At 43.5% G+C, this 12,433-nt stretch overlaps 1 protein-coding gene across 1 annotated transcript in view; it reads right to left on the reverse strand.

The window, feature by feature from the left end:
- The window catches only part of plpp4 (phospholipid phosphatase 4), a 165,758-nt gene extending 158,748 nt beyond the window's left edge, over positions 1 to 7,010 (reverse strand). The window contains exon 1 of the mRNA XM_036573659.1: positions 6,535 to 7,010. Coding sequence (XP_036429552.1) covers positions 6,535 to 6,623 — 89 coding nt within the window. The 5' untranslated portion in view covers positions 6,624 to 7,010. The remainder of the gene's footprint in view (positions 1 to 6,534) is intronic.
- Positions 7,011 to 12,433: the final 5,423 nt, after the last annotated feature.

Below are 12,433 nucleotides of genomic sequence, written 5' to 3' on the forward strand. Positions count from 1 at the left end.
TGGTTGGTGGACTATTCTCAGTCCAGCAGTGACACTGAGGTGTTTAAAAACTCCAGCAGCACTGCTGTGTCTGATCCACTCAGACCAGCGCAACACACACTAACACACCACCACCACGTCAGTGTTACTGCAGTGCTGAGAATGATCCACCACCCAAATGGTACCTGCTCTGTGAGGGTCCATGGGGGTCCTGACCACTGAAGAACAGGGTAAAAGGGGGCTAACAAAGTATGCAGAGAAACAGATGGACTACAGTCTGTAACTGTAGAACTACAAAGTGCACCTATAGAGTAAGTGGAGCTGATAAAACATTCAGGTTACAGGCCCCTCTAATGCTGCCCAGCTGACCAGCATCACAGTGTATCGACTACATGCACAAAGGGGTTTACATATTAAAATACCTTTTCTGTGCCACTACATTTACAAATGCTACAGATGCTGCAATTATACAACAATAAAAAACTGTGTGTCAATAAATATTTGTTGCAATTTCAATCGTACCAGAAATGATATTACTCTGCAAAAGTCAGAGAAGTACAGATTATTCATGTTTCAAAGATATCTCTGAGGAGATTAGACATAAGATAATCCACTTGCATAATGAAGAAGAAAGTCAAAAAAAAATAAATGAGAGTTTCCAAAACTGGAGTTCAAACACTTATTAAAATCTACAGAGAAAATGTGGCTCCTAACAGCCACCTGGAAGACCTGGTCGACCCCAAAACTGCCCCCATCAGATAAACAGCACTTAAAGCTTTCATCTCTGAGAGAGAGGAGAAAATCAAGCTGCTTCAGATCTGAAAACACCCACAGGTGTTTCTGTCCATCCTTCCACTGTGAGAAGACGACTCAGCGCTGTGGGTCTGAAAGGATGTGTAGCTGTCAAGAAGAACCTCACTGAGAAAAGGAGACGGACACATCAAACAAAGAAGCTGAACGATGGACTGACCACCCCAGAGTCCAGACCTCAACACCACTGAATGTGTTTGATTACTTCAGAAAATCATCAACCAGCTTCTAAGACTGAACTTTGGAGGTGTGTCTGCAGATTCTTTGAGACTGAAAGTGAGTCTCCTGAAAAGAATGGAAGCTGGAATAAAGGGAAAGAATGACACACTGAACAATCAGACAGCTGAGATTTAGATTTAGTTTTTGAAGGTTTTGTGTCATTTTATGATAAAAATATGCTTTCTGGAATTGGAAAATGAATAACTTGTACTTAAAGACGGCTCAGACTGAAACTAAATCAATAAAGAGTCTCTGACTTGAGCACCGTGCTGTATAAAGGATAGAAAAAGCAGGATGATTCTTCTACCTTGCAGTCCAAGGTTATCTAGATGTCTTTTCCCAAATTAAAAGATGGTACCGCATGGCAGTTGGGGGGTACGGCTGAGGAACTTATCAGTAAGAGGTCCCGAAATGCTTCAGTGGAGCAATTACCACCACTATCTCTGCAGATCCAATCAGAGCCAAGGCTCAAACGAGACACAAATCTAACTCGGACCGTGTTTACCGAAATCAGCTTCAGAGCACATCTGTTCACACGTTTAATCTCATCCTCTCGGCCTGTAAAAACGAAAGCGCTCTTGTTTTCTTCAGAGGTAGTTAGGCGACCAATACGCGAGACACTTTCCCTCACTGAGCCGAGTGATCCGACAACAGTGGGGAGTGAAGAACGATGGGCTCGATCATCAGCTCTCACCCGCCTGCCTGCTCCTGTTCACTATCGGATCCGTTTCCCACCGCTGAGCAGAACCGTTCTGTCTAACGGTATTCCTCAAACTCTTGTCAGAGCTTACGATCAGCATTCAGGAGAGGCGCTTCTTGGCACCCGCTATCTCGAGGGCCATCAAATCTGGGCAGAGTGACGGAGACACAAAGCAGATGTTGCTTTTACAGCATGCAGTGGTCATCAGGGAGGCAAACGGGGCTACATGTTTCTGTAACCTTGACAGCTATAATTAAAGTCATCATTCATTTCTATTTGAAATCAATCAAATTTCTTCTTTTTAAAGAAAGAAAGAGAAAGCAAGTGATCAGGGGAGCCAGCTGGGCACGTTAAGATCCAGGGCTCAGCCTGGCTTAGTGTAGAATTGTTTCGGGATGTCATCCCTCCAAAATTTCTACTTTTTATTTAATGTGAGGTTTTATGCATCAGCAAGATGTGCATTAACTACCATTAGTCTTTAGTGTTTCTTATAAACAAGATAATTCATAATAAGTCATTTATCGTCTAAGCCGCTTATCTTCCTGGGTCGCGGGGGGGGTGTTGGAGCCTATCCCAGTGCTTCGTGGGTGGAAGGCACAAATCACCCTGGACAGGCCGCCAGTTTCAAAGGGCAGACACACACACTCACTTACATGTGGGGCAATTTAGTGTCTCTGGTTGGCCTGACGGCATGTTTTTGGACTGTGGGAGGAAACCCACACAGACACGGCGAGAACATACAAACTCCACACAGAAAGGACCCTGGTTGCCCAGATGGGGAATCGAACCCAGGCCCTTCTTGTTACTCACTGTGCAACTGTGCCGCCCAACAAAATAATAAAAAAGGAAAAGAAAAGAAGAATGAAAAAACTATTTGTAACAGGAAACTTGTCAAAAACAGATGTTCCCATAGTACACTGTATTAAAAAAATGCAGCTTTTACTCTTAAAAAAGTAAGAAACCACACACACACACACACACACACACACACACACACACACACACACACATACATTTTCTAAGCCGCTTATCCTTCTGGGTGCTGGAGCCTATCCCAGCAGTCAGTGGGCAGAAGGCAGGAAACACCCTAGACAGGTCGCCAGTCCATTGCAGAGCAGACAGACAGACAGACAGACAAACAGACAGACACACACACACACACACACCTACGGGCAATTTAGTTTCCAAATAGCCGGACTGCATGTCTTTGGACTGTGGGAGAAATCCCACACAGACACCGGAGAACATACAAACTCCACACAGAAAGGACTCTTGTTGCCTGGCTGGGGAATCGAACCCAGGCCCTTGCTACCCACTGTGCCACTGTGCCACCCAATAAAATAATAAAGCAAAAGAAAAGAAGAATGAAAAAAAATGTGCCAAAAACAAATGTTACCTCAGAACACTGTATAAAAAATTGCAGCTTTTAAACTTAGTCATTAATCAGCTTAACTGTTTTAAAATGTTGTGCTCACAGAGCTTTTAATAAGTTAACAAATGAATAATTTGTTTTTTTACATTTGTTAACTTCATTGTAGTTCAATGAGCTCAACATTTCAAGTTAGCTCAGTTACTCACATTTTAAAGTTAAAAAGCTGCAATTTTAATACATCAAAGTTCTCTGCACATTTCCTCTCTCTCATCGATCTCTTCCACACGGCTCCTCTCTAATCTCACAGAAACATTCTGTACTTTTTAGATGTTTTGAAAGCTAAACAATCATTTGGTGAAACTTTTCTTGCCTAAAAACAATCAACAACTCTGTATCTCTCTAAACCCCTAAATTCCGTATCTCCTTCCTTCTTTAAACACAAAGGAAAAATGTCTTTATTAAAGGGCCCATTTTCAACTCTTTCGTATTTTGTTTATTTTCTTGATGTACTTTTATGTCATATATGTGACATAAAAAAAGAGTCATTATTCATTTTTACATTATTTTTCCAACCTCTTGTTACCCCTTCGAATTAAACAGGCTGTTTCCTTTCCTGTGCTCCCTATAACTTCAGAGTGAGTGGGTGTGGCTAAACTGCTGTAGGCTGAATCAGAGGATACATGTGTTGGTTTTTCTGACATCACAAAAAGACTGACTTCAAAAACGTGTTGTTATTGCAGCTTCATTTCTGTATATAGACCGTATGGACTGGTACGTTTTGAATCTTGTTTACATACTGCATTGATTTATTTTAAACAAGTGACGATAGTTTTCCACGATACAGGCCCTTCAGTATCATCTCAGGATATAAGCATCTAATGAAGAGTCACTGATTTCTGAATTCTTTCTCCTCCCTTTAGGAGAAAACAAGAGATTAAAATCAGCATTTCATTGTAAGACGTTCTGGAGACAAATGAGAGTGCTGAACGAGCTCAGAGAGCTTTAAAGGGAAATGATGAAACCTTACATGTTTCTTATGTAAATGTTATTTGACCAAGACTTCAGTCAGACAGAAAAAGAGCCATTTGTGAGAGGAATCGCTCCAAAAGAGCAGATTTTCTGATTTCTAACAGAACGTATCCATATCTATGAGAAGTAAATGAAATCAAGAGGAGATCTCATTTAGAATATTTCTTAACTCTGGGAATAAATGCTGGCTGGAGCACCAAAAACACCAAGGCCATTCTGCATTCCAGACCTTTCAACAGAAGCAAAATAATCCCAATACACTCAATATATTCTCAGAGCTGGGACAGTATACTTAGTGACTGAAGGATCAAGACGACAGCCCATCTCAGACCAAGATTAATGAAAGCCTACTGGCAACTTTTTATGTTTTACAGAAGCTTTTAACTTGTGGTCGCTGTGATTTCATTACTGGCAGCCATTCACATCAACTAAATATCAAATTAAAGAAACCACACAGTCGTCTCGTAGATCAGTTACTGTAGACCATGCTCAAGATACAGATACAGCACTGTGCAAAAGTCAGAGTACACCCTTCGTCTGTTTCATTTCCAGGCAAAATAAGTATGTTACTTATTTTTAAACATCAAGAAAAAGCAGAAACAACTCAGTCTAATCTCAGCTGTCTGAGTCTCAGTGAGTCACTTTTAACTTTTATTCCAGCTTCCATTCTTTTCAGGAGACTCACTTTCAGTTCCTCAAAGAATCTGCAGACACACCTCCAAAGTTCAGTCTTAGAAGCTGGTTGATCATTTTCTGAAGTAACCAAACACATTCAGTGGTGTTGAGGTCTGGACTCTGGGGTGGTCAGTCCATCGTTCAGCTTCTTCGTTTGGTGTGTCCGTCTCCTTTTCTCAGTGAGGTTCTTCTTGAACAGCTACACATCCTTTCAGACCCACAGCGCTGAGTCGTCTTCTCACAGTGGAAGGATGGACAGAAACACCTGTGGATGTTTTCAGATCTGAAGCAGCTTGATTTTCTCCTCTCTCTCAGAGATGAAAGCTTTAAGTGCTGTTTATCTGATGGGGGCAGTTTTGGGGTCGACCAGGTCTTCCAGGTGGTTGTTAGGAGCAGAGACTGATAAATCATTGTGATGATCAGTTATTAACTGTGTTACTGAGCTCTGCTAAAGCCTGAGTAGACTGATAAATCAGTGTGATCAGTTATTAATCTCATGCGTGTCCTCCATGATTATGTTCCCTGCAGACACGGGTCACACGTCCAGTGAAGTACTGCATGGGGAGGAGCTTCGGTGGTACTGGGAGGAGTTTTTGGTTGCACTGGGAGGAGTTTATGTTGTACCGGGAGGGGTTGTGATTGTACTGGGAGGAGTTTTGGTTGTGCTGGGAGGAGTCCCGGTTGTATTGGGAGAGGTTTCCGTTGTACCAGGAGGAGTTTAGGTTATATTGGGAGAGGTTTCAGTTGTACTGGCAGGGCCTTCGGTTGTACTGGCAGGGGCTTTGATGGCACTAGGAGGGGCTTTGGTGGTACTGGGAGCGGTTTTGTTTTTACTGGGAGGACTTTCAGTTGTACTAGAAGGGGTTTCGGATGTACTGGGAGGAGTTTTGGTTGAACTAGGAGGAGTTCTAGTTGTACAGGGAGGAGTTTCACATGTCTTGGAGAGACGGATGCATTTATGCTGCTATAACATGTGGCTCAAATGCATCTCAGTCCACGTCCTGAATTAGTTTGAGTGATCAAATGTGTATCTGTTTTAAAGGTATCTTGCATGCGTTTACACTTTTACACTTGCATTTTTACGTGACTTGGCCTTATTCACATATCCTGATACTCAAAATGCACGAAGCAACCAGGTGTAAACAGGGTCTAAATGTATTCTGTATGTGGTACTGTTTATGTTTTGCAATGGGACACGTTACTGAATACATTTAGGACAGCATATTCAGTATTTACCCATCACTATTCTGCCCAAGCCAGGTTAGGAGTCCCATGTTCTAAACTCCAGTTTTGCAAACTCCTGTTTTTTTTTTCCTCCTTCTTCATGCAAGTAGATTATCTTATATGTAATCTCCTGAGAAACGTCTCCTGAATAACTAGTACTTAAAGGAACTTATATGCATGAAGATGGTCTCAGACATTTGCACAGTACTTTATATATCTAAGCAGGGCTGCAACAACCTGTTAGTCCTGCATGGCTTTAGTTAGAATGGTTATTATGCTATTCTGTCATGCAGCTGAGCATCAGCCACAAAGCCCTCTTTACCAAACAGCACAGAAGTCTGTTGGAGAGGAAGCGCTCTACCTGGAGACGCGCTCTGATAAATCTGCTCAGACTTAAAATGAGCCTGAAGCTCCAGTTGTGTCACCTGTTCTCCGCGCTCTCCGACCTCAGCCTGAAAAAGCTTCAAACCCGACAGAAACGGTCGAATTCCAGTATTTATCGTGTTATAAGCTGCAGGATACTCACACAAAAACTCCGAACAGCAGCACCCGGATCCCAACCTCCAGCGCCAGCTCGCGAATGCTTTTCCTTCGGTCCGGAGGAGACATCTTCATGATCTCTTTCTTTTCCTTCTCTCTCAGCAAATCCAGATCTGATCCAAACGCGAGCGGTGCTGAAAAGTCATCCGGGCTCCGCTCAGCGCTCCGCACTTCAGGCTCGCTCTCCGGCTCGGCGCGAGGAGGAGGAGGAGGAGGAGAAGGAGGAGGAAGGCTGGACTCTTTCTCTTCTCCCGTTTCTTTCTCAGCACCTGTCAGATAAAACAGTTCGTCCTTTCTTGGTTTCGGTCTTTAATCCATTCCGCGCGCGCGCGCCTCCGGTAATCCTGCGCACGAGACAAGCGCGAGAAGTGAGACTCGCAGAAGAGGAACGACGTCAGCAGCGAAGTGAGGGAGAGAAGGAGGAATGAGAGGTGATGCTGCGCGGCAGAGAGAGTGACTCAAGTTTGACTCTCTCTCTCTCTCTCTCTCTCTCTCTCTCCCACACATACACACACAACACACTCAAGTTTGATCAGGATGTCTCTCACTCTCTGTTCTCTCTCTCTCTCTCTCTCTCTCTCCTTCACACACACACACAATACACTCAGGTTTGATCAGAATGTCTCTCACTCTCTCTCTGTTCTCTCTCTCTCTCACTCTCTCTCTCTCTCTCTCCCTCTCTCTCTCTCTTTCTTTTTCTCCCTCTCTCTCTTTCACACACACACACAACACACTCAAGTTTGATCAGCATGTCCCTCACTCTCTCTGTTCTCTCTCTCTCTCTCACACACTCTCTCTCTCCCTCTCTCACACACTCTCTCTCTCCCTCTCTCTCTCACACACACACACACACACAATACACTCAGGTTTGACTGGAATTTCTCCCTATCTATCTATCTATCTATCTATCTATCTATCTATCAGTCAAGAACTCATTTGACATCTGATGCTGGTCGCAGGCTGACTACCTTTTATAAGTGAAACCTGTTTTTTTCAGTTTATCATTTCCCGTCATCCTCTCATCCTCTGTGATACACTATATAGACAAAAGTATGTGGACGCTCCTCCTAGTGATTGAGTTCAGGTGTTTCAGCCGCACTCATTGCTAACAGGTGTATAAAATTAAGCACACAGCCCTGCAGTCTCGATAGACACACACTGGCAGTAGAGGGTCGCGCTGAAGAGCTCAGTGACTTTAAACATGGCTCTGTCATGGGATGCCTCCTCTGCCACAAAGCAACATCAGCAAAAGAGCAGCAGAAAAAGCAGCTGCACACAAGCCTAGAATCAAAATACACAGAGCCAAGCGTCGAAAGCGCCGCCACTGGACTCTGGAGCAGTGGAAACGTGTTCTCCGGAGTGATGAATCAGCTTCTCTATCTGTCAGTCTGATGGACGAGTCTGGGTTTGGCGAATGCCAGGAGAACGTTACCTGCCTGACTGCACTGTGCCAGCTGTAGAGTTTGGTGGAGGAGGGATGATGATATGGGGCTGTTTTTCAGGGGTTGGTTTAGAACCCTTAGTTCCAGTGAAGGATTTAGAATGGGATTCATAAAAGCTCCTGTAAGTGAAATGTGTAGGTGTCCCAATACTTTTGCCCATGTAGTGTATTTCCCGTCATCCCCTCATCCTCTGTGATATACATCCCCTCATCCTCTCATCTTCTGTGATATTTCCCCTCATCCTCTGTGATATACATCCTCTCATCCTGTGATATACATCCCCTCATCCTCTGATCCTCTGATATACATCCCCTCATCCTCTCATCCTCTGATATACATCCCCTCATCCTCTGTGATATACATCCCCTCATCCTCTCATCCTCTGTGATATACATCCCCTCATCCTCTCATCCTCTGATATACATCCCCTCATCCTCTGTGATATACATCCCCTCATCCTCTCATCCTCTGTGATATACATCCCCTCATCCTCTCATCCTGTGATATACATCCCCTCATCCTCTCATCCTGTGATATACATCCCCTCATCCTTTCATCCTCTGTGACATTTTTCTTCATCCTTTCATCCTCTGTGACATTTTTCTTCATCCTTTCATCCTCTGTGACATATGTCTCTTTATCCTTTCATCCTCTATGATATATTTCCCCTCATCCTCTATATGTTTCCCCCTCATCCTCTCATCCTCTGTAATATATTTCCCCTCATCCTCTCATCCTCTATAATTTACATCCCCTCATCCTCTGTGATATATTTCTCCTCATCCTCTATATTTCCCCTCATCCTCTCATCCTCTATGATATACATCCCCTCATCCCCTCATCCTCTGTGATATATTTCTCCTCTCCTCCTCTGTGAAACCTTATTTCTGTCAGTTTCTCTTCAGCACAGCTGAGCTGTCAGAGTGGCCGCGCACCGTCTCGCGCACACAGTGGCAGAAAACTCGCGCCAAAAATTCTGAGGACTGAACCTGCAGGCGAAACAGCTGCACTCCTACCTCACACAAATCCATGAATATTTTATGTAACTTTAACACAGCCGGCCTGCTTCCCATCCCTCCTTTCAGCGCAGAAACAGAGGTGCAGTGAAAGAAAAGACGAAACCCTTCAGGGCTGTTTTATTCCAGAGACTTCAGCAGATTAGAAACCCACACCCCAAGCCCAGTTTTCTCTCTGAGCTTAATTTTGTTTGCGTCTGCGGCTAATGGCTGCAGCTAAGATGCTCGTTAGATGTGTCAACACGGCGGTTGGCTGTGGGTTTACGTCTGTGTGTGGGGGTGGGAGAGTTTCTCAACCCCTGTTTAAGCCATATGGATTCATAATCACTCTGCTTTTCACATAAAGGCCTATTCTTTTCCAAAAAACTCCACCTCGTTTTGCACCCATGATTCCGTCTTCACGCCAGCACAAAACACCTCGTACTCGTGTGCTTCAGATCCACGTGCTATCGTCAGCACCTCGCTAATGAGGAGCAAACAGCAGCAAACCCACATCAAATGAGGAGAACACAAGAAGGAAATCTTCACTTCAAAGCCGCTGCAGTTCAGTTCAGCTCAGCTCTGTAAACGGAGAAGCTCTGCTGCGCCGCGATAGTGAAAAACGCCGAACGCTGCTGTGGACAAAGCGCTTTGTTAGCCCCCCAAAAAACCTGCACCCTGCACTGCACTGGAACGGAACACATTTGGTTCTTTGCCCTGTGAAAGGGTTCTTCAGATTGATGGTGAATGTGCTGTAGAAAAAGGTCTTCTATTGTTTAGAAGCTTGATATCATAACAAAAGAAGAACCCTTTTTGGTGCTATTTAGAACCCTTTTTTACAAAGGTTCTCTATAGAACTACCTACAGCACATTCTTAAGCATGCAAAGGGTTCTTTGACTGTTCATAGTTCTATGTAGAACCATTTTCTTTACAAAAGAACCCTTGAAGAACCATCATTTTTACGACTGTAGCATTAATACTCACAGGTTGGGGGTTTATAAGGAGGTTTTGACTTGGGTTCTTCAAGGGTTCTTTGGTAAAGAAAAAGGTTGTACATAGAACCATGAACACTCAAAGAACCCTTGGCATGATTAAAGCGTTCTTTCCATCGTGAAAGCGTTCTTTAGATTGTTACAATGTCAAGCTTGACAATTGTAGAACCCTTTTTGGTGCTATATAGAACCCTTTTCAAAAAGGTTCTATATAGAACTATCTGCAGCACATTCTGAAGAATCCTTTCATGATGCAAACAACCCATTAATCATAAAAAGGGTTCTTTGAGTGTTCATGTTTCTATGTAGAACCATTTTCATTACTAAAGAACCCTTGAAGAACCATCATTTTTAAGAGTGTAGAATTAATACTCACTATTGGATTCTAGTAGTTCATTAGCACTAAGCTAATGCAATTCTCTGGCTCGTTCTAGATCAAACACGGATATTTGAAGCTTCTAAAAAATATTCCATGTTTGATTTGAGGGTTGTAACAGATATTAACCCCTTAATAGGCCATGGTTCCACCGGTGGGTCCAAAGGTTTGTTACACGCTTCTAAGGCTAAGAATAGCTTGACCAGTTTGCACTGAAGTCCTTGTAGGTCCAGTGTGTCAAACACAAGGCCCGCGGGCCAGATCAGGCCCGCCATACAATCCTATGCAGCCCACAAGTATTTTAATTTTCCCGCTTCACAATATGCTGCACTACAGTCCCCAGCATGCACCGCAACTTAATGTGCTCTGACTCTTCTACCCCAACAACATTTTATGGGACAGCGGTTACACCTCAATTCTACACCAGTCACATCACCAAAATGCATTTCAGCTGAAGTTCAACCAACATAAACATGTAACATCAGCTCAGCAGCTCAGAAACTGAGACCAAGGCCAGGTCCCATTTCGTCTTTTTACCCCTACCCCTTGTTTTCGAGTGTCACCCTAACCCCCTTGGAACTGAGTTACAAGGGGTAGTGGTTGAAATCTTCCCTCTGAAATGAGACCCTCAAATAAAAAGAGCATCACTTCATTAACAGCTACCAGCGCTGCTCTGTAGGCGACCCTGCCAGTCTGCAGTGACAGCAGAGGAGGGTAAAGTTCAGCTCCTCACTGCTGGGCTTTAGTTACACTTAGAGAATCATATAACTTCAAAGAGGGGGCAATTATTTATTATCACCCCCCCCTAATTCTTCAGTGATATGAAGCTGAAGTCAGATATTCGCCAGCTTCTTGTTTGAATTTTCCCGTTCCACCTTAAATGGTGCAGCAGTTACATACTGGCGCTTCAGGCGTCAGAACAGCTGGTCTATTTAAGGTGGAACGGGAAAGTTAGCTAGCTAAATCATTGAAAAGATATTAAACTAAGATAAAACAATGGTTATCGTAACTTTTTAACAGAGAAAATTCTCACATTTGTGGGTTTCTTTGGTCTCTTGTTCTCCATCTTGCCGGTTTTTCTTTTTTTCCTCATAACTCTCTGTTTGGAGTCTCTGAAAAACCTCCATTTGGAGGGTGATGTAGCCCCAACACTTCACCCTCACCCCTCTATCTCAACAAGAATCGGGACACCCTACCCCTAGACAAGAACACGCAAAACAGAGGGCTAAGGGATAAGTGGTAGGGGTGAGAGGTGAAATGGGATTGGGCCCAGGTCTTAATGAACTTGCAGCAAAGAAAGGATGCCAGGCGTCTAGTTCAAGCACACAGGTAGGTTTAAAACACTGAGCTCCTGTGGACGTTAAAATTTTGAATATTTCAAGTGTCCATGTAATATTTCAACTACAATTGTCTGTATTTTACTGCTGAAGTTTATGCATATTTTGAATAAACAATGGCCGGATCAGGTTACAGCACGACATTAATCAAAAATGAAATAAAAACATTTTTTCCTTTGGCCCACAGATTTAATGAGATTGTTTAATGCGGCCCTTTTACTGGCTGAGTTTGACACCCCTGATGTATTTACTGAATAATAAGCCTTAGTATGTAATAAGCCTGAGATTTTAAGGGTTATTTTTTACCTTGTAGCAGTTCAGTAAAGTGTAGATCTGCCACTGCTGTGGTGTTTGTATTCCAAAATCAATGGCCTGTATTGACTGAGGAGCATGTTCTGAAACTTTTCCTTGATGTGGGCCCTTTAGAGGATTGCCCGATCTGTTAAATTCATGAAACAGTCGCCTGAATTTCACATATACGTCACATCGAATCGTCACTTTTAGACCCTAAAAATACTCCCATGCTTATAAACTCCTCCACCGTTTTGCACTTTGGCTAAATATTATCTGCTTACTTATAGAACCATGTGCTTTTTTTTCCTCGCCTCCAGTTCCTTGTTCCAACTCAGACGCCCACTCACCTAAGATTAGCTCGCCGTCTCCCACCTCTCCTCCCGAAAGAGACTCATTCATTCTGCCTTTTACAGCCGGTGCCAGGAGTTTCCCCCGCAGGAGAGACACA

This window comes from Colossoma macropomum, unplaced genomic scaffold (genome assembly GCF_904425465.1).
Source record: "Colossoma macropomum unplaced genomic scaffold, Colossoma_macropomum, whole genome shotgun sequence".
Taxonomy (NCBI): Eukaryota; Metazoa; Chordata; class Actinopteri; order Characiformes; family Serrasalmidae; genus Colossoma; species Colossoma macropomum.